Source organism: Notechis scutatus, chromosome 1, assembly GCF_049901735.1.
Source record: "Notechis scutatus isolate UNSWTSFEM ecotype Mainland chromosome 1, rNotScu1.2, whole genome shotgun sequence".
Lineage (NCBI taxonomy): Eukaryota > Metazoa > Chordata > Lepidosauria > Squamata > Elapidae > Notechis > Notechis scutatus.
The window spans coordinates 251,365,874-251,385,600 of NC_142009.1; the positions used below are offsets into that span (position 1 = coordinate 251,365,874).

At 33.8% G+C, this 19,727-nt stretch overlaps 1 protein-coding gene across 1 annotated transcript in view; it reads left to right on the forward strand.

Annotated features, from left to right (window-relative positions):
• DCDC1 (doublecortin domain containing 1) overlaps positions 1-19,727 on the forward strand; it is a 314,173-nt gene that overhangs the window by 14,900 nt on the left and 279,546 nt on the right. Inside the window, exons 2-5 of the mRNA XM_087951066.1 lie at positions 5,489-5,628; positions 9,172-9,441; positions 11,080-11,239; positions 11,600-11,762. Of these exons, the coding sequence (XP_087807192.1) occupies positions 5,489-5,628; positions 9,172-9,441; positions 11,080-11,239; positions 11,600-11,762 (733 nt within the window). The remainder of the gene's footprint in view (positions 1-5,488; positions 5,629-9,171; positions 9,442-11,079; positions 11,240-11,599; positions 11,763-19,727) is intronic.

Here is a 19,727-nt window from a genome sequence, read left to right on the forward strand (position 1 = left end):
GGAAGTCACTGATTTAAAATAATTTCAAAGTAGAGATCTGTATCTACGTGTTGAGCAATTTTTCCCAACCATTTATGATGTCTGAATTTTAACTCCTTTCCAATCTGCAGAAAGTTGATGATTCTGACTTCAGTGTTCTTTTATCTCTTTCTTTCTCATGAACCTCTTCCAACACAACAGTAGTCTCTTCCAAAAATGTGCTCTTATAAAGTAATAGAAATCCAATTACACATGCCGGGCAAGTGTTATTGTTCAAATGCTTCTTCAGAGTTTGGAAACTGTAAGGACCTGTATGGGAAGAAATGGTTGTGACTCATCCCTAGCAAAACAGATTGGTTGTGGGTCTTTGTCCCATTCCCCAAGGAAAGGAGAGTTAACAACTCTGAATCTAGATGAAGTACACTCTTCTGGTGGATCTGGTACATAATTTTGGGGTCCTCTGGGACTCTCAGTTCCAGTTCCTCATTCTTGGGCAGTGATTGTAGCGTCTCCTGGTGATTGCTGGGGAAATCAGCCTCAGATGTTTTGAGTGCTCAAAGTTTCCTAAGGCTGGAGTCCATCTGGTTCTTCCAGAGCAGGTTTCTCTCTGTCAGACTCCTCTCAGTAGAAGCTGGCCATGACAGGGATCACTTAAGTGTCATCTCATGTTGCCTAGGGCAGCTGACCAAAAAGTCAACAAATTAGTGAGAAACTGCCCACACATCTGCCCAAAACTATCCCAAACTATAAGTCACATAGAATAGAGAATGTTAATTTATCTATTCATCCCACAGAGTTAATAGAGACAGTCTCATCTGGATCAGGAAGGGATATAATAACAGCAAAGGGCTGATAGACAGATCTGCTATATTCTGATCATTGCAAATCTGCTCTGTGTCCAAGGTGAGGCCTGCCATGTGATTGATTATATTTGTTGAATTCAATATTATTTGGGTCAAATCCATGGTTGTCATGAACTTCCTGAATATTCTTCAACCTAGCCAATCTAGAGTTTGGAAGTTGAAGTAATTGCAAATAGAAAATGAGGAGACTCCAGCAGTAACCTGGAAATCAGATTCAGCCACACAGGTTAAGAGTTGGACTTCACTGCAAATTCATTGTGAAGGGCTTGGAGTCCAGGACAAATTCTTATTCAGGAGCTCCAAACTTCATTCCATTTCTTTCCTGATTGGCTGTTTCACTAATAATGATAGCTACTACTTGGTCTCAATGTTTATTTGCAACCATATTTCCTCCAACCAACAGAATTGTACAGCAACTTCCCCCATAGTTGCTGCAGTTGACATAACCTAGGCCTCCAGAATCACCAGTTTGTTTAACTTTACTGCCCTGAAATTAGTCCCATGATTCAAATTAAAATGTCTATCATTATTTACAAGAAATCAGGTTTGGATTCGATCAAAACATTGTAAATATACCAAGTGATCTACATTCATTTGTCAATCTCATCATTTTAAAACTCTAGGCTATCAACAACTCTGTGAAAACAACAATAACCAGATGCCATCTTTATAAAGGGGAAGGAACTTTAGAAGAGTATCTGGAAAAAAATTATTTGGAAATAATCATGGTAGCTTTGTAATCATGAGCTGGGCGTTTAATGAGAAACATCTCCTTGAAAATATTTAACCACGAATGGATTTGACAACAAGGTGATATTAATGGCATGACTTAGAGATTCCATAAAGATACTAGCAAGTATGAAATTCAGGAACAGAGGCACTGTCCTCATTGTGTAATAGTTTTGTTTGAAAGAAATATTACTCCTTATGAAAGAAATGTCACTTCATAAGTAATGTAATATATAATCCTGTGGATAGTATCTTATGTATGCTAATTTTTCTTAAATATTTGTCTAATTTAGGAAAAACCTGGAAGCAAATTCTAGCTTCTTTCAAAAGAATAACCTTCAATTGTATATTTGATATAGAAAAACCCAATTCTGAGGCAGACTAGAATAAACTGGAATCAGTTTTCATTTAGTTGAATGAAGTGGATAATCTGAACCAACTGGGATCATGAGTTTCTTTAAGAGATCCATTTTTCTGGAATTTCAGGGTAGCTATGTCAAAAATAAGGTAGGAAATCCTTGTTCATGTAAAACACCAGTACGTACAGGAGACTCAGAGAAATATTGATTCTGTGGCTAACAATTCTTTCCTGAAATCAGTCATGCCAGTATTAATTACACCAATCATGGATGGTAAAGCTAATGTGAAACAGAAATTACTTTGTAATCCTTTTCACCTCCGTTTTATCTTGTCTCTTATTCCTAGAAATTATATGATAATGTTTTATGATCTGCTTTAGAAAGCTGAGAAGACAATGTTATGCATCTATTTATACCCCAAGCACCAGTATTAGCACACTCAGGAAAGGTTATTGTGATTATTATTTCAGCTTGCACAAAGTAACCTATTAGTCTTGGATATTCCTTACCATAGGAAAATATTTCTGTAAATTTCATCAAATTCTTCCCCAAAACAAAGAAAGGCAAGCATTTATTGCAATTTAACAGAATAAAAGAATAATAGAGTTGGAAGGGAACTTGGAGGTCTTCTAATCCAACTTCCTACTCAAATAGAAAATTCTATAACATTTCAGACAAATGGTTGTCCAGTCTCTTCTTAAAATCTTCAGTGTTGGAGCACTCAAAACTTCTGTATGCAAGTTGTTCCACTGGTTAATTGTTCTAATTGTCAGGAAATTTCTGCTTAGTTCTAGGTTGGTTCTCTCCTTGATTAGTTTCCATTCATTGCTTCTTGTCCTACATTCAGGTGCCTTGGAGAATAGATTGACTGACTCTTTTTTGTGGCAGCAGCCCCTTAGATGTTGGAAGACTTCTGTCATGTCATCCTTAGTTCTTCTTTTTATTAAAACAGACATACCCATTTCCTGCAACCATTCTTCATATGTTTTGGCCTCCAGTCCCCTAATCATCTTTGTTGCTCTTCTCCGTTAGACTGCTACGAGAGTCCATACAGGGTAGGCTCTGCCTCTGCTGGGTCATATTTAAGTGATTGTCCACCAGCATTCCAACATTCCTCTCGCAATTACTACTATTGAGCCAGGTACCAGCTATACTATAGCTGTGCATTTGGTTTTTCTTGCCTAAATTTAATTTAAAAAAATCAATAGATCTTAAGAACATAATTTAAAACCCTGATTCTTATTTTTTTGGAATTTAAGTGCAAAATCACTTACAATAGTCTAATATTCCTGAACATATTCTGGTTTTGAAGAAGTTAGTAGCTCTTCTTAATTTTCCCATGGTAGACAATGAAAGGACAATCTTCATTTTGTCAATTTTTTTGCTTTGCATCTGATTAAACCACCCCAGTCATTTACAGAGTTCAAAATCTTGCCTTCCTAATGGATCAAGTAATTTCTGCATTATTGCAATAAGTATTGTGGGAGAATTGTCACACTGGGCCAATTCTTTAGCTGATTGGATTTTGGCTAAGAGCAAATGGAAAGGTCTTAATGAGAATAAATGAGGCAATGTCTATTATGTGTTCCACTATTTTTGATGGGTGACTTGGGATAGTATAGAAACACTTGAAGAAGTAACTATAATTTTGATCATAATGTAACAACAAGCTACTTTGTGAATAAACTAACAATGAATCATTCTTTCAAAGTCTGATTTGTTGCTTGAAAATAAAACATGGATTGTTCTTACAGCTGAGTTTGAATGCAAACCCAGTTAGTCAAATTGTTAAATGAAATACACATATTTCATTTGAATAAACATGTTCTATCTATGTAATTTATCAAAATAATCTTATGCAGAGGATAACAGCTTTTGCTATACTGTATTGAATTTAAAATGTATTTGATAGTTTTAAAAAGGGAAATATATATATTTTGATATTTTCTTTTGACAGTTTCATATTTTGATTTTATCAGTGCAGATTATTTTAGTAAAATAGTTTTCAGGGGAAAAACAAGAACATGGGGGTGTTACTTTGCAAATCTCCCACCTTGTGCTAATTTAAAAATGTGAACCCATAAAAATCAGTTTATATTATGTACATTAAGAATCTTCCTCTTCCTCTAAACATTAAGATGTACATTAATTATGTTATGTTTATATTAAGTTATTTTAAAAAACATTTAATAAGCTTAATCTTATCTTAGATTTATGTTAATTTATGGGGTGACATTGACCCAGACAGGCTTGATGTGCAATCTGAGGGTCCTTCTAAATTCATGACTCCTGCTCAAAAAGCAGGTGGCAATGGTGACTAGAAGAGCCTTTCCACACCTTTAGGTGAGAGCCTTTCCATACCTTTAGGGGGTCCTTCTAGATTAATGACTCCTTTGAGCCTCCTCCTCAAAGAGCAGGTGGCAGTGGTGACTAGGAGAGCCTTTCCACACTTTAGTTGCATCCCATTCTTGGATAGGGAGGCTCTGCTCACTGTCACACACATCCTTATAACTCTCCCTTGCATTACTGCAACATGCTCTACATGGAACTGCCCTTGAAAACCATTTGGAAGTTCAGCTGGTACAGAATGCAGCTGCATGGTTTGTAAATGGCGCCATATACATACATGTGTAATGCTACTACTGCATGAGCTGCATTGACTATCATTGTATTTCTACATGCAATTATCATCTTTAAAGCCCTACATAGCTTGGGACCAGGTTACCTGTGAGACCATCTTTTCCCAAGAGTCTCTACTTGTTCAATTCAATCCAATAGATTGGGCATGCTGCTGATCCTGCCGGTCAAAGAGTATCAACTTGCTGTAGACCCTGCTTTGTAGAATTCTCCAGATGAACTGTTCAGAGCATCCATACATGGGAGGTGCTTCCTTCTCTCATCTGATAGGCTGAGCTGAATTCTGAGGACACTCCTCTTGAAGGCTCCGCCTTAACGTCCTCAGTTTTTGCTCAGCCTTCGTAAGAGATGGGCTTTCTTGACTTGGCTGGATTCTCTGCAACGAACAGCAAAAGCAGTAAGAAAACAAAATGCAGCTCTTTAAAACAAAAAAAGGGCAGTAAGCTCAGCAATAAATCTTTATAGCTAGCAACTGCCAATCTTATCATCAGCTGGCCGTCGCAAGCACTAAGCTTTGTGGAATTTTCTTCCCTCAGGCTTTAGAATAGCCTGATCCTGTTGGCTTTCTGTAAGGCTTTAAAACCATCTCTATATTCAGGCTCCGGCTAAAAATGTGTTAAGAGCATCATTTCACGACTTTCCTATTCGATGGTTACTGCATCTACATCAAAATATCCTCTTACTATAAAATGATCTACAGGGACTTAATTGTTTTTAAATATCTGTAATTTATATTATTTATTTGCAGATTATTGATTACAATTACACTTACACATTAAATTACAATTACACAAATTATTGAAACTAAACTTATTTACTAGGTGTAATACATAAGAGTACTTTGATTTAATTCAGTTTATTTTTACTGATTTAGAGAAATTTGTATTTGAAATGTGATTTTGTATTTCATTACTTATTAAGCAGGAAATGGAAAATAATGAAACAGAAAGTGATGACTCATTTTATATTCCCTGGTCTGAAACTTCAGAAAGAAATTACTTTGTTTCATCTTCATCTTCGTCTTCACTCCTACTAAATGTAGAGGCTACAGGAATGGAAAAGTATGTGAGTATAGTTTTCTCAAAGTATAATTGAAGAATATATTTTGACATGCAGTTTTCATAACCACATCTTTAAAGCCTTAGGAAAATACAGTAGACTTGGGCATTCTGATCTCTGAGTTGATGATGTTTCAAAAGGCAGGTGCCAAAAAAAGAAAAGGCAGGTGCCTCAGCCAGAAAGCATTTCAAAATAGACAGGACCCAAAGGGGATGGGTTCTTGTAATTGGGGAAAGACAGTCCCTCAAATATTGATGGGAGCACATATGATGTTAAAAAATATATACGGGGATTGTTTGGGGAAGGGAAGTGGTTATAATTGCACCATAATGGAAATTAGTAATTTTAGTGTTTACTAAAGTCTAAATACCACCATAATATTTAGACCAAAATATTATATAGCTTGGAGTGATAAGCCACAATAAACCATGTCAGAATCCAATTATTTTTTCAGGAATGAAGTAAACTTAATTAGCAGAATAAAATAAACCATACCACAGAATTTTTTTCATCTAAAATCTGAAATGGGACCCAAGAGAGAGGTTGGCAAGTTTTGACTGAGGAAAGGCATTTGAGATTGAGCAATTTCTGTTAAGCCTGAATTCCCCAACGAGTGTTAAGGAAAACAAACTAAACAGAATGTGTAGCGTAGTCAGATAGGCAGACAGGTAAATGTGTGAGATAAGTTTGTATTTTAGTTAACACGCAGTAAAAAACAGATACGCTTGTGCTATCAAAAATATAGTTTATTCCATTAGGAATTATAGCATAGTCAAAATAAACGGTCCATTAGTCATGTATCATTTCAGTTAGTCCAGCCGAGGATACTCAATTTGCAAAGTTCGTGTTGAATAGCCAATGTCAGTTCACTTACAATAAATCAGTCCGTATTATCTCTTCTCTCCATTGAGAATAAAACATTCCTTTCTCTCCTCCGTTCCAGTAAGGAAAAACGCAGTCATCAATCCATCCAGTAATTAGGGATCATTAAGCCAGAGAGAGAGAGCTTTAATTGACTTGCTTCTTTTATGGTGCTTTTACAACCACACCCTTAATTACATTCTTGTAGTTAAAGTTACACACACTTTAACCAACAAACCATGATAACTTATTTATTATTTTTACCCAAACCAGTTAGGGTAAATAATGTTATCCCTAACAATTTCTACCTTGAATCTGCTTTGATTTAGTTTTAACTGTTTGTTTTAGTCATGCCCTCTGTGACAATGAAGAATAGTCTACACATTCTCTGAGACAACCTTTCAGATATTTCTAATATGCTATTGTATAAGTAGCTTTTTTGGAAGGCTAAACATATCATATCCTATGATATTTCACAGAATTAATTCCTTCCTTCCTTCCTTCCTTCCTTCCTTCCTTCCTTCCTTCCTTCCTTCCTTCCTTCCTTCCTTCCTTCCTTCCTTCCTTCCTTCCTTTCTTCCAAACATTTATATAGTTGCCCATCTTTCAGCCAACTTTGGGCAACTCCAATCAAATATTAAAACATATAATCATTTATAAAGCTATAAAATATTGCTAGCTATGCCATTATTTTTTCTGAATGATAGTGCCCAGATCAGGACCCATACTCCAAATGGAAACTGACAGGGCAGAGTAGAGTGCTATGCTAGATTTCCTGTGATTTATACTTGTGCTCCTGTTAAAGCACCTCAAAATAGCATGTGATTTCTCAGGAGTTGCATTGTTGGTTCATGTTTAACTTGTGGTCAGCATGGATACCAGAATACTGCCACTTAAAAATCCCATTCAAACTCCAGCTGTGCCACTTAGAAGGCAGAAGGAATCTGAAGCACATTCATATGCAAATACAGTATCTTAGATATTTGGCTCCTAAACTGCCTAGGTTTCATTCAAGAATCTCAAACTTCTCAATATGGCAACCCTGGAAAATGATAAATGAATTTGTATAGCCTCTGATGAATAAAATGATTCATTTCATTTGAGTTAGGGTTGGTCAAGAAATAAATGCATCACTTACTTTTTATCATTATATGTTAATCTATATATCACACAGGGTCTCAATCTTTGTATAAGTGCAACTCTCTATTGGGCTTGCAAAACCCCTGTCTAATTTTATCTACTCCATTGCTGACTCACTTAGGCAAAGATTACAGTAATCTCAGAGCAGGTTTTGACAATGCTTACACACGCTTGTGCATGTCTGATCAGAATGAAAAAAAACAGTGAATCCCCTTCTCAGCTCTGTCCCCCCGCCCAGGGGTCGGATTCAATTTTTTTAACAACCGGTTCTGTGGGCATGGCTTGGTGGTCATGTGACTGGCTGGGCGTGGCCAACTCAACTTCACTCACATCGAGACACGCATCTCCTCGCCTGGCCTCTCATGACTGTGGGGATGCTGCAATAGTCATAAGCGTGAAAAATGGTTATAAGTCACTTTTTTCAGTGCCATTGTAACTTTGAATGGTCACTCCACACAAGCAAAGTACCAGCAAAGGAGGGGAAAAAAACTCCAGAGACGTTCCTGAGACAGGAAGTGTAGTCCTGCCAAGAATGTAATAAGGGTTAACGGAGAGGCAGTTTCTGTAAGCAACACCAGAATGTTTCCTTCCTGCCTTCTTTACAGGATTAGGCCAGTAATTTCTTCTAACAGCTGGTTCTCCGAACTGCTTAGAATGTTAACAACTGGTTCTAGTGAATAGGTGCAAACCTGTAGAATCCCACCCCTGCCCCCGCCCGCAGGGAGACCAATCCATACTTTGAAAAGTATAGAATAAAACCTGCTGTTTATGTAATGGTCAATAATGGATTGGCAGCCAGCAAAACTGTTTTAAGAGCAATTGCATTTTGTTTGTCTATTTTTATATATTGTACATTGCAAGTTTCCAAATAGACTCATTGCAGTGTATAGTAAACCAAAATATAGATAATAATATATAAATAATTTTAAAATATAGAGCCAGGCACTTCCTTTATTTTTGCTGGCCCTCATAGATTTAGCAGGGATGCATATTTCAGGTCTCTTCCATAAGAAAGGCCAAGCTGTTCTCCCAGATTTCATTTGGACAAAAAGTGAGATGAGCTGTACTGGTAAATGGTTATTTTGAAAAATAAATAAATTTGGATTATAATTTTGACTTCAAGAATTGTGGTTTGAATGATTATATTGTTGTTTTAACTTTGTATACTGCCCATAATGTAAAATGGGCTTGCATGACTTGTACAGGGGAAAAAGCCATAGAGATAAATTGATCACAGGCCACAATGAATTTCTTGGTCTGGTCTACTTGTTATTGTGTGCAGGTATATAAATAATTTAAATAAATGAATGAATATAGCTGTAAGGCTGTTAACTTAAAAACTCAAAAGTGTTTTGATTGCATTTGCCTCTTTAATAGTTATAATTTCTTAATCTATATTCCTTTTCTAGGGGCGAGATGAACTATTTGATTTAATTTAACTATTTCCAAACTTGGGGGGGGGGGTATGTAACTGTGTTTCCATATTACCTTTATCCTACTGTGATATCAAGCGATCTGTTTTTATTACCTTTTCTTTCTTCCAGAAAATTAATCTTGCCCTTTACAAACAAAGCTAAAAAAACAGAAGAAAAGCAAAGAAAGTCTCTACTTGGCCCTAAGAGTCCTCCCCAATCATTGGAAGTATCTAGAAGGTCAGGATTTCAAGATGGTTCCATACATCAAACAAAACTGGTTCAGAAAAACGATAGAAAATCAAAACTAGCCAGCTACAAATCAAATAGTAGAAACAATTTCTGCCTCACATCCCCATACAAGGGAAACAGACCTATCAGTGCTCCATCAGGTCAGCTAAGGTAATCAAATTTGTTGCTTGTTCCTTTTAACTATGAGTGTGCTTGTTCTTATTTTATTGTTTTTCAACAAAGTCAGGGTGATTTAATTGGCAAAATTATAGTTAAAGTGCAGTATGTATTTATATTTTTGGTATGTGGTAATATTACTGGGCATTTCTAAGCATTTTTGTTACAAGTTAGCTACTCTGAATTCACTGTAAGTATTTTCTTGTAAACTGTATTTAGGATTCCTATCTTAGGCTTTTGAAAACTGTTTCAATGTCACAAATATATTGTATAGGAAGGTTTCACATGAGTGAAAAAATACATATTCTCTTTTAGATTACTATATATAAAGTAATTTTGACACCAATAAGAGCCAAATATGACAATTTCATTATTCTATAACACATATCTAATGAATGCTACACAACTCTCCCTCCATGCAGTCCATATAATTTTTCCCCTCATTAAAATGCATCACATGCAGAAAGATCATTATTTGATAACAGAAAATGGGTTGGGTAGGTTAAGATGGAACAGGAGAAGGGATAGAAGATACATTGGAATCCTGGAATATGGTCATCATGTAGAAGGGGAATGAACTTTACATAATGAACATTTCTATGTTGCCTGAATATATTTCAACTACATTTATTAGATTTCCCCCCTATGATATTAATGTAAAAATCTGTTTCCCACAAAATGAATAGTAACATTCCCTTGTTATAAGATGTAACTGTACTGCTGTGTTGCTATTACCCTCTGCTCCTAATATAAAACGAAAAAAAAATCCATAAAACCCCTTGAAAGCTAGTTAGCCTTCCACAAATATTAGTTGCAGAGACAAATTATAGAAATGTCAACAATGCTTGCAAGTATCACAAAATCAAAGAGATACTGTTGTTATATTTTAAATTTAAAATAGTGAGTACTTAAATACCCTGGCATTGTACAAAATGTTATTTGCAATCAGCAAATTAATTTGGAAGGGTAAGAAGAATACATTTACTTTCTTAGCTTGCCTAATAACAAACTTTCATTAATGCCAAATCTATGCAAAAAGACTTTCATCTAAACCTTTTTGTTTGCTTGTTCTTTTAAATAACTTAAAATATATGAGTTATATGAATACTGAGCATTCAGTTGTATTTTGAATAATGGAGTTTAACAATGCATTCCTATGAACATTACATCGGTTACAAATGGTACTGAAGATATATTTATTTTCAAATCCATATTGCGGTACTTAGACTATAACTGTTTGAACAGAGATTTTTAATGAATCATTACAATATTATAAATACGGAAATCAAAAATTGTTTCTGTTCAAACAGTAATTAAAACAAAAATTAAGGCAAAAATCAGTGGAATCCTGAATTCAGATACTTTTAGTAAAGATAGATTCAAAAATTGACAATAGCAATTTTAAATTTGAATTTCTAGATCTTACACACAAATTAAATGTGAGACAATAGTTCATAATTTTCCATAAACTTATAAAAATACTTGTCATCTTGAATTTCGTCTAAAATGTAAAAGTAATAAGCCAAACAATTATTAAGAAAGACAATATTAACTAAATGTAATTTCAGAGTAGATACATGGTATGTTCTAATTACTTTCTTATTCAATTGAATTGGAATTATTTTGCAGCAGATGTCAACACTTTTCTTCCTCAAAACTGCACTTCACTGGGAAGGCCTCTGAGATATCCCAGATTTTTAGACAGAAACCACAGATACTCAAAGTAACTGCTTATAAAAATGGTGCAATAAATATATTTGCCAAAGTTGCTGTGCCACTTTCCATTAAATTGGTAAGTATCTCTATTATTTATTTGGATATGCTTCTCAAACTAAAAAAAGATAAAGATTTTATTTATTTTGAAGTGAAACAGTGCACAGCGTTAGTGTAAACACTGTGGTTCTTTTTATATTAAATGTAATATATATATATATAAAAAACAAGCCACCCAAGTAATGTATAATGTGAAATCTTTTTTCATGGTTCATACAATGGTGACAATAGTAAAATTGACAGCTTGCTTGGTAACTGACTCTACATATTGTATATTTCGGGAGGTAACAGAAACACTAGTTTCCAAGTTTTGATTCTTGATTAGTAGCAGAAATCTATTTCTGTTCTTAATTTTTCTTACCTTATTGTGTTCATTTAGCTGCTCGAGGAATGCACTGAAAAGCTGAAGCTGAATATGGCTGCCCGACGAATCTTCTTGGCAGACGGCACTGAAGTCCTGAGTGCTATAGACATACCCCATGATGCTGACGTTTATATTTCAACTGGAGAGCCCTTTTCAAATCCATTCAAAAAAATCAAAGGTAAAAAAATGTCACAGTCAGTGGATTAAGGGGTGCAATTAAAAACGATTTTCATCCTGTCTTTTTGCATGGTTTAACAAAACTAATGTTTACTCATTTACAGCTCAGTAAGAGGATAATGTGCTTAATGAAAGAAAAATCTACTGACAGCCATGTTCATTGCCCTTCATTAGCATTGGTGCTTAATTTAATATAGATTTGAATAGACATTAGGGAGTCTGCAGGAGGTTAAATGGTGAAAATATAATAAATTAATCAGAGATTATTGAATTTACTATTTAGTTTCACTGACATCTTACAGACACAATTCATTAAGCTTATTACACCAGCAAAAATAATAGTTCAGAGTGTGAGTTCTTTATTAATTTAGTCATCTGACCTTTATTAAGACAAAGCATTAAAATAATTATCAGATGTTTTATGCGGGAATGTGTAATATTCAGCCTAAATTTATATATGAATTTATTTTTGTAGTTACCATTGCATTTTGAAATGTAAAGCATTTAAAAAAATATTCAGTATCTGAAGCCATTATCTCTTGTAATTAATTCTTGTAATAGGTTTTTTGGGGAATTCAAGAATAAAATGTTGAATAATATACCGTGCATAGTTTTTAATTTGAACTGTGTTCTTCTGGATTAAATTATTAGGAAATTTCAATACAAAATGCTGTATAGTGTTAGAAATTGGTATTAAATTATTGCACATAGTTGGGATTTAAAATATTAAGGAACAAAATAATTAGCTAAATTAAAGCTTCATCATAAGATGGAATGAGAAAAACAACAATTTTAATATCATACCATTAATAAAATAAAAAGAAATATAATGATTCATAATTGAAAATATTGCAGTTGAATTAATTTTTATATGAATAATATTTTTAGAAGATAAGTCCAAATTTTTAGCTGAGGTACAAGTAGATTTCATTATATCTTTTCAGGCTTTCTATAATAGATTATGTTTAATATTGATGAAAACATTTATGGCATCAATATATAAGTATTTTAAAATGAATGTCATATTAAGCATATTATTAAATTCCTTTTTCTTAAAACTTTTAACTGAATGCTGAAAATCTGAAATGGGGAAAAATTCTTGAGTGTATTTTAAAAAATTGAGTACCACGTAAGTAGCAAATTAGACTTCAAAACAGGCAGAAAATGTGTCCCAAAATGATTATCCCTGACATTCTTAATAAAACCTTGTTAAGCAAAAGGGTTGTATTTATTATGTTTAGAATGATTGAAATATTTAATTTAAATCTATTTGGTGAGCAGTGCAATATATCCATGTATCTTTAGTATTTTTGAAGATATTATGTCTGTAATAAGTAGTCGATTGCTCATGAATTATTCATGTAGTGTCATATTATAGATGATGTGACAGTTTTCCTGAATAGAATCCAAATAATCCACTGAATGTGTTTTAATACATTAACTGAATAAGAAGATGCAAATTAAGCAAATATCCTTTCTCATTTTTAAAATTCTTGTAATGAATTATCTTTGTATTTATCATAATAATCAGTATTACCTTTGCATTATACCTTAAATTCAGCAGAACCTAATATTGCCATCCTTTTTATAAATAAGCAGTAGAACAATATAATAATTTTTGAACAACGTGCAACTTTTCTAAATATATTATCGACCACTGAGATTTCCAAATCCAAGCAGCATTTTTTTGTTCTTTCTTGATCTCTGCTTTGTTTGCACTCAACAAAAACTTCTCTGCTTTGTCTGCAATTTTTGGCTGTGTTTCATCATGACATGCACTGCTGTTCCTTTCGCACCAAAATATTGGCACACATTACTGAAAATTTCACACCAACTCTTGCTGGATCAGCAAGCTTAACCTACCAAAATCTGGTGCACTGGAATACTATTTGACTGATAATCAATCTTTTTGCTGCTCGACAGTTGTTTCTGGGACTCAGAGTAGAGCAGGTGGCAGATGTGCCTTGTCTTTTGAGAAAAGAAAGAGTAGGTGAGGTTGGGCACAGCACAGTATATTGAGTGTTCATTATGAGGCCTCTGCGAGAGTAAGTATTACTATAAAAAAGTCACTGATTAACATTGAAAGCGCACCAAAATCATCCCATAGGTTTTCCAGGCTGATTTATTCATTTAATAGGATTGTGCATTTACCACAATGTATTGGAAAGCTTTCTGTAGGTGATGTCAATAGTGTCATCCATCCATCCATACACACATAAACACACACATTTATATACAATTTTAATAAGACCATTACACTAGTATCATTCTGGAGAATGTACATTGAATTTCAACTGACTATTATGCCAATATTGCCAAAAAGTATAATTTGGCTACAATTAATATACAAGCAAGGCCACTCTTCATAACAACTTTATTATATTGTGTGTGTTACTTTTGCTAGCATTTGTGCCAGGAGAAAAAAACTCTTTGGAAAAAAAACATCATCATATATTTTACAAAGGTTCATGAACACTCAAAATCAGCTTTTATATAAGGAAAAGTTGAAACTATTATTCAAATGAAATATAGTAGTTGAAAAACGCAACTTACAGTTTTTAATAAAATATAAAATCTCATCTATAAGGCAAGTATGTTTGTGGAAGTGAGTATAAATGCTGATATTTACTTGTTTGTTGAAAACAAACTTGGACATTTCAATTGACATTTTAAAATACTGTTTTGATGCATTAAAGAAATTATTGTCTATTAATTGTCAATATAAAATATTTATATGTTTAAATAATATAAAGCATAAATATTACTTTATTATGCTTTTCAATATTGATCAGGAAAGATGGTTCACTGAAATATAGGTAGCAATATTTCACTATCGTGGTTGTAATAAAGTCTGAGCAAGAGAGAGAAATAGACATGTGTTTTAGCTGCAAATAAACATTTTTTAAAAAAAATTATTGTGGCTAATGAAGTAATCATGCATGCATCGTAAGAATAGTCACTATGCAGAAAATTTCATCAAAGCCTAAACACAAATATATAACATCTATTTGAAACACATAATTCTTTATAAAAAATAGGCATTTTATACTATGTGTTTTAGACGTATTTACAGTATATATCAAAAATAAGTTTGGAAATTATATTAACTCTATCCTATTTTTCCTTGCCACTTTGTTTTATTACACCCCAAGGCATACCTGCACTACACTATTACAGCATTATGTACCTCACTGGATAGAAGTACTTGCATTATGTTCTCTATGCTATCAACTTTTTAAATTAACTTCATTCTTTTGTTTACATTTGAATCACATTAACCTGTGCCCAAGGCTTTGATCTATCTTCTATTTCTTCAGAAGACTTTGTTATACAATAAAAAAAAATGTGAATGCTAAAAATAAATTGCCATCCACTCTCTTCCAATAATTGCTAAAGCTTTTCACTTTTGCTTGATGAGAGAGGGAATGCATTAAGATGCTGACTGCATCTTAATCTCTTCATCATGATTTATTTATTTATTTATTTTATTTATTTGATTTGCCAATTGTTTACAAGATAATAAGTATAAGCGTATACATAGTTGTGAATACATGAAATGGGTACATATAAGAAAAATAAAAGAATAAGAGAAACAATAGGACAGGGACGGTAGGCACGTTGGTGCGCTTATGCACGCCCCTACAGACCTCTTAGGAAGGGGTGAGGTCAATAGTAGACAGTCTAAGGTTAAAGTTTTTGGGGTTTGGGGAAGAGACTACAGAGTCGGGTAGAGTATTCCAGACGTTGACCACTCTGTTGCTGAAGTCGTATTTCCTGCAATCAAGTTTGGTGCGGTTTACTTTGAGTTTGTATCTATTGTGTGCTCTTGTGTTGTTATGGTTGAAGCTGAAGTATTCATTGACAGGTAGGACATTGCAATGTATGATTTTATATACCATGCTTAAGTCAGACCGAAGACGGTGTAATTCAAGGTTTTCTAGTTCTAGAATTTCAAGTCTGGTGGCATAAGGTATTCTACAACGAGTAGAAGAGTGGAGAACTCTCCTTGTGAAATATTTCTGGACTTTCTCAATTGTGCTAATATCAGATACGTAATGAGGGTTCCAGACTGATGAACTGTATTCGAGTATTGGTCTAGCAAATGTTTTGTATGCTCTGGTTAGTAGTGTGATATTACCAGAGAAAAAGCTACGTAGGATTAGGTTAACAACTCTTAATGCCTTTTTGGCTATGTAGTTGCAGTGGGCTCTAGCACTTAGATCATTAGAGATGAGTATTCCAAGGTCCTTTACAGAGCTTGGGTCATCAACAAGTTCTTGACTATTCAGCTTGTATTTTATTTTCTGATTTTTTTGCCAATATGTAAGACAGAGCATTTATTTGTTGAGATTTGAAGTTGCCATTTGTTTGACCATTCAGATACATAGTCGAGATCTTTTTGAAGGGTAGCAGTATTGTCTGTGGTATTGAGCAGCTTTACATCATCAGCGAAAAGAACGCAATTGCTCTTAATATGATCGCAGAGGTCATTTATGTAGAGTATGAAGAGAGTTGGTCCTAGAACACTGCCCTGGGGACACCACTATTGACAGGTACTGGATTTGATAGGACGCTCCCGATTTTGACCATTTGTTGTCTGTTTGACAGGAATGCTTCTATCCAGTTATTCAGTTGTCCAGAGATACCATAGGATTTTATTTTTAGGAGTAGTTTGTCGTGTACCACTGAATCAAAGGCTTTACAGAAGTCTATGTAGATTGCGTCTATTGCTTTGCCCTGGTCGAGTTGTGTCGTCCATATGTTTTTGCAGTGTAAGAGTTGCAGATTACAGGATAGTTTTTTTCTGAAACCAAATTGTTTATTGGAGAGTAGGTTGTTTGTCTCTAAGTGGAGGATAATGGATTGGTTAATAATTGATTCCATGACTTTACAGGTGACGCAGCATAAGGAGATTGGCCTGTAATTTTCAACTAGGCTTGGGTCTCCCTTTTTGAAGATGGGGATGACTGTGGCTTGTGACCATAGGTTAGGCAAGGAGCTGGTTCTGAAAGATTTTTCAAAGATTATGCTTAGAGGTTTGGCTATGGCAGTGGATAGTTTTGGAAACTATTTTTTCATTATTTATTTTTCATGGTTTTGGAAAGGAAATTTCAGAGGACTATTGCTCAGCTCATAGAAATAGCCTGACCTGAATAAACTGGTTTATCATGTCTTATCATGAGCATATATAACAAAGACTATGCAACTCTCAGCTGCTTTAAGTAACTCTTCCTCCTACAATCGCTATTGATGTACTTCTTGTACTTAGGTAGTTTATATCTTATCTTGAGCAGTGTGGAATCAGTCTCAGTCAGTTTAATCAGAAAATATCTTCAGCAGAAAAGCTTTCCTGCTTTTTGCAACATAAGCATCTCTCTTGTTTTTCTTTTCCTTCCTCCTGAAAGTAGCAAAGGGAACTTGTTTGTCCTGGATTACAAGAGCTGGGATGTTTTTATTCAGGTGTTTGTGTGTGAGATGATGTTTGTGTGACTGCAAATAACATTGTAGAACTACCTAATTTTTACATAGCTTCAAACGTCACGGTTATATTCTATATTGTAGGAAATCCTGCTTAGTATTAGTCATAATTATAATTGATTTCCTTAAAGTAGGAGGAGGAAGCACTACCCTGAAGGCAACTCTTTGCTAGAAGGGAACCCATATTCTTGAAATTGGTGGGATTCAGAATTTATGCTTGGTATTGTCCAAATCTAGTGAATGGCAATAAATATTCATCTCATTCATGTTAGTGAGAACGTAGGAAACTTAACATGGTACTGAATTTTTCAGATGTTCATTTAAAACTGAATATCTAATAACAAATTATTCCTTGATTAAATATTTTTTAATTTTTTTAAAAATTATATAATAATTTATGATAATTTATACACCTATGAAAATAACAGGTGTCCTTTTGGTTCCTTACTACATGTGTTAATTTTAAATTATGCAAGACATTCAAAAGCATTTGCTCCTACCGTTTTCCATTTTCTACCCACCTCCCTGCTAGCAGCATGTAGTAGTTAACAAGCAAGATACTGGCAATATGAGGTCTGTAGAGATTCTCAGTCATCCAAGTCATGGTTATCCCAAAGTTTACTTTAAATTATTGTCATTGCACCTTGTACAATGAAATTAAATACCATCTTCAGTGTACATTATAATTATAAAAATAAAAAAAACAAACACACATCCTTCACATTCTATACAATTGAATTGAAAACCCGATATTGCATTAATATTGTACTTCTTGGATGAGAAGCAAAACGTCTTCAAAAGAAAAAACAAGAAAGTCCAGTTGCCTCCTGAAAAAATGGCAATATGAGGCTTTTTTTTTTTTCATTATCATAATCTTTCCCAGGGTTTCTGAACTTTCTTTTAAAGAACCACTGATGTTGTTCCATATCATTGGATAAGAATATTACAATAGAATGTAAACACAGTGATTCCTCCCCCCCGAATAGATTTCATGCCTACTTTCCCTGGATTTGAACCTCAAATTAGGATTTCCTAAAGAATTATTCCATGTCTTCAAAAAACAAACAAACAAACAAACAAACAAAAACCCTTGATTTTAAGTCAGCTAATGCAATTATATTTTTTAAAATACAATTTAAACATTGCTGAACTAAAAGGCTATATCATGTTTCATTCTAGTAACAGTTAATCATATTTTATCTTATTTAGAGTATTTTCATAGCAATTTATATATGTGGCAAAATTATTTTCAGATTTATTAGTGTAACTGTTTACATATTTTTTTTCTATTTTTGCTTCCTTGGTATATTTCAATGGGAAAAAAGTGTTTCAAATGGTGGCTATTATTCTATTTTGAAATGGACTCCTGGTTCACAGTTGGCGTACTGTGATTACCTCAGTTTGACGGAAATGTATGACAAGTTGCTACTAAAATTTCATCCTCAACAACAAAAATGGGGTTGTGTGGAATTTGAGCCATTGTTAACACTTTTGTCATACTACTGCAATTGCTCTTCTCTTTTTCATTGTTCTTTTATATGTTTTGACATTTATTTATCTGCACATCAGTCAAAGCTTTCTGGCAATTAAGCTTTCAGCTTTGCTTATTAGTCTAATTTCCTTCTCGATCTTTTGCTAAATATCAGGGTTGCTTCATTTTTTTACTATTATGGTATAATATTTGAAATTAGGATTTCAAAAGTTCGTAAATGTTCAACATGAATTTTCTAGATTTTCTGCTCCCAATATTTTCATTTCCATAACACTGCAAAAATACATTTAAAAAAAAAAACCTTATTACAGTTAACTGATAGCATTTACTTAACAATGTTCCTTCTAGATAAATAAAGGAGACACATGATTTCATACTATTAGTGTTATTTTACAAAGTTAAAATTTTGAAGGAAAAAAACCAAATAATTTCTTAGTAACTAGTTGAACCAAGGTTGAATTTCTAAATATTCAAGAATATTGCACAGAAATGTCATAGGCCGGTATCTTATTCAGTTTTAACATTTTGATTTCAATTCAGTTGCTATTCATATTAAAAACATATTTACAATATGTTAACTGCTTTTTGACTGGTTTCCATTATATAGTGACTGTCATTAATATTCTCTGTTTATGCTTGTGTAGCTATTTTAACTGAGGGCTTGTTCAGATGCTACACAGACCCTTCTTCTTTTCTGAAAAAGTGGCAGGGACTTTCTTCAAGTAATTACCTGGAAATTGTGTGTGTGAGTCTGTGCAGTGTGCACACGTGTGTGCAGAAAATTTACATTTACAGAGAAAAATAAAGGCATTGCCGATTAGGCAGGAGACAAATGCTTTTGAAAAGTAATGGTTGCTAAGGAAAGGTTGCTACTTTAAGAAAATTTGATCATTATTGTAAAATCTGATTATGATTTCTCCATATTTTCTTTCCTATCCTATTCAGTTAGTCTTCTCCTTATTTTCCTTTCTTTCTAATGCAGCTACCCCTTCCCAT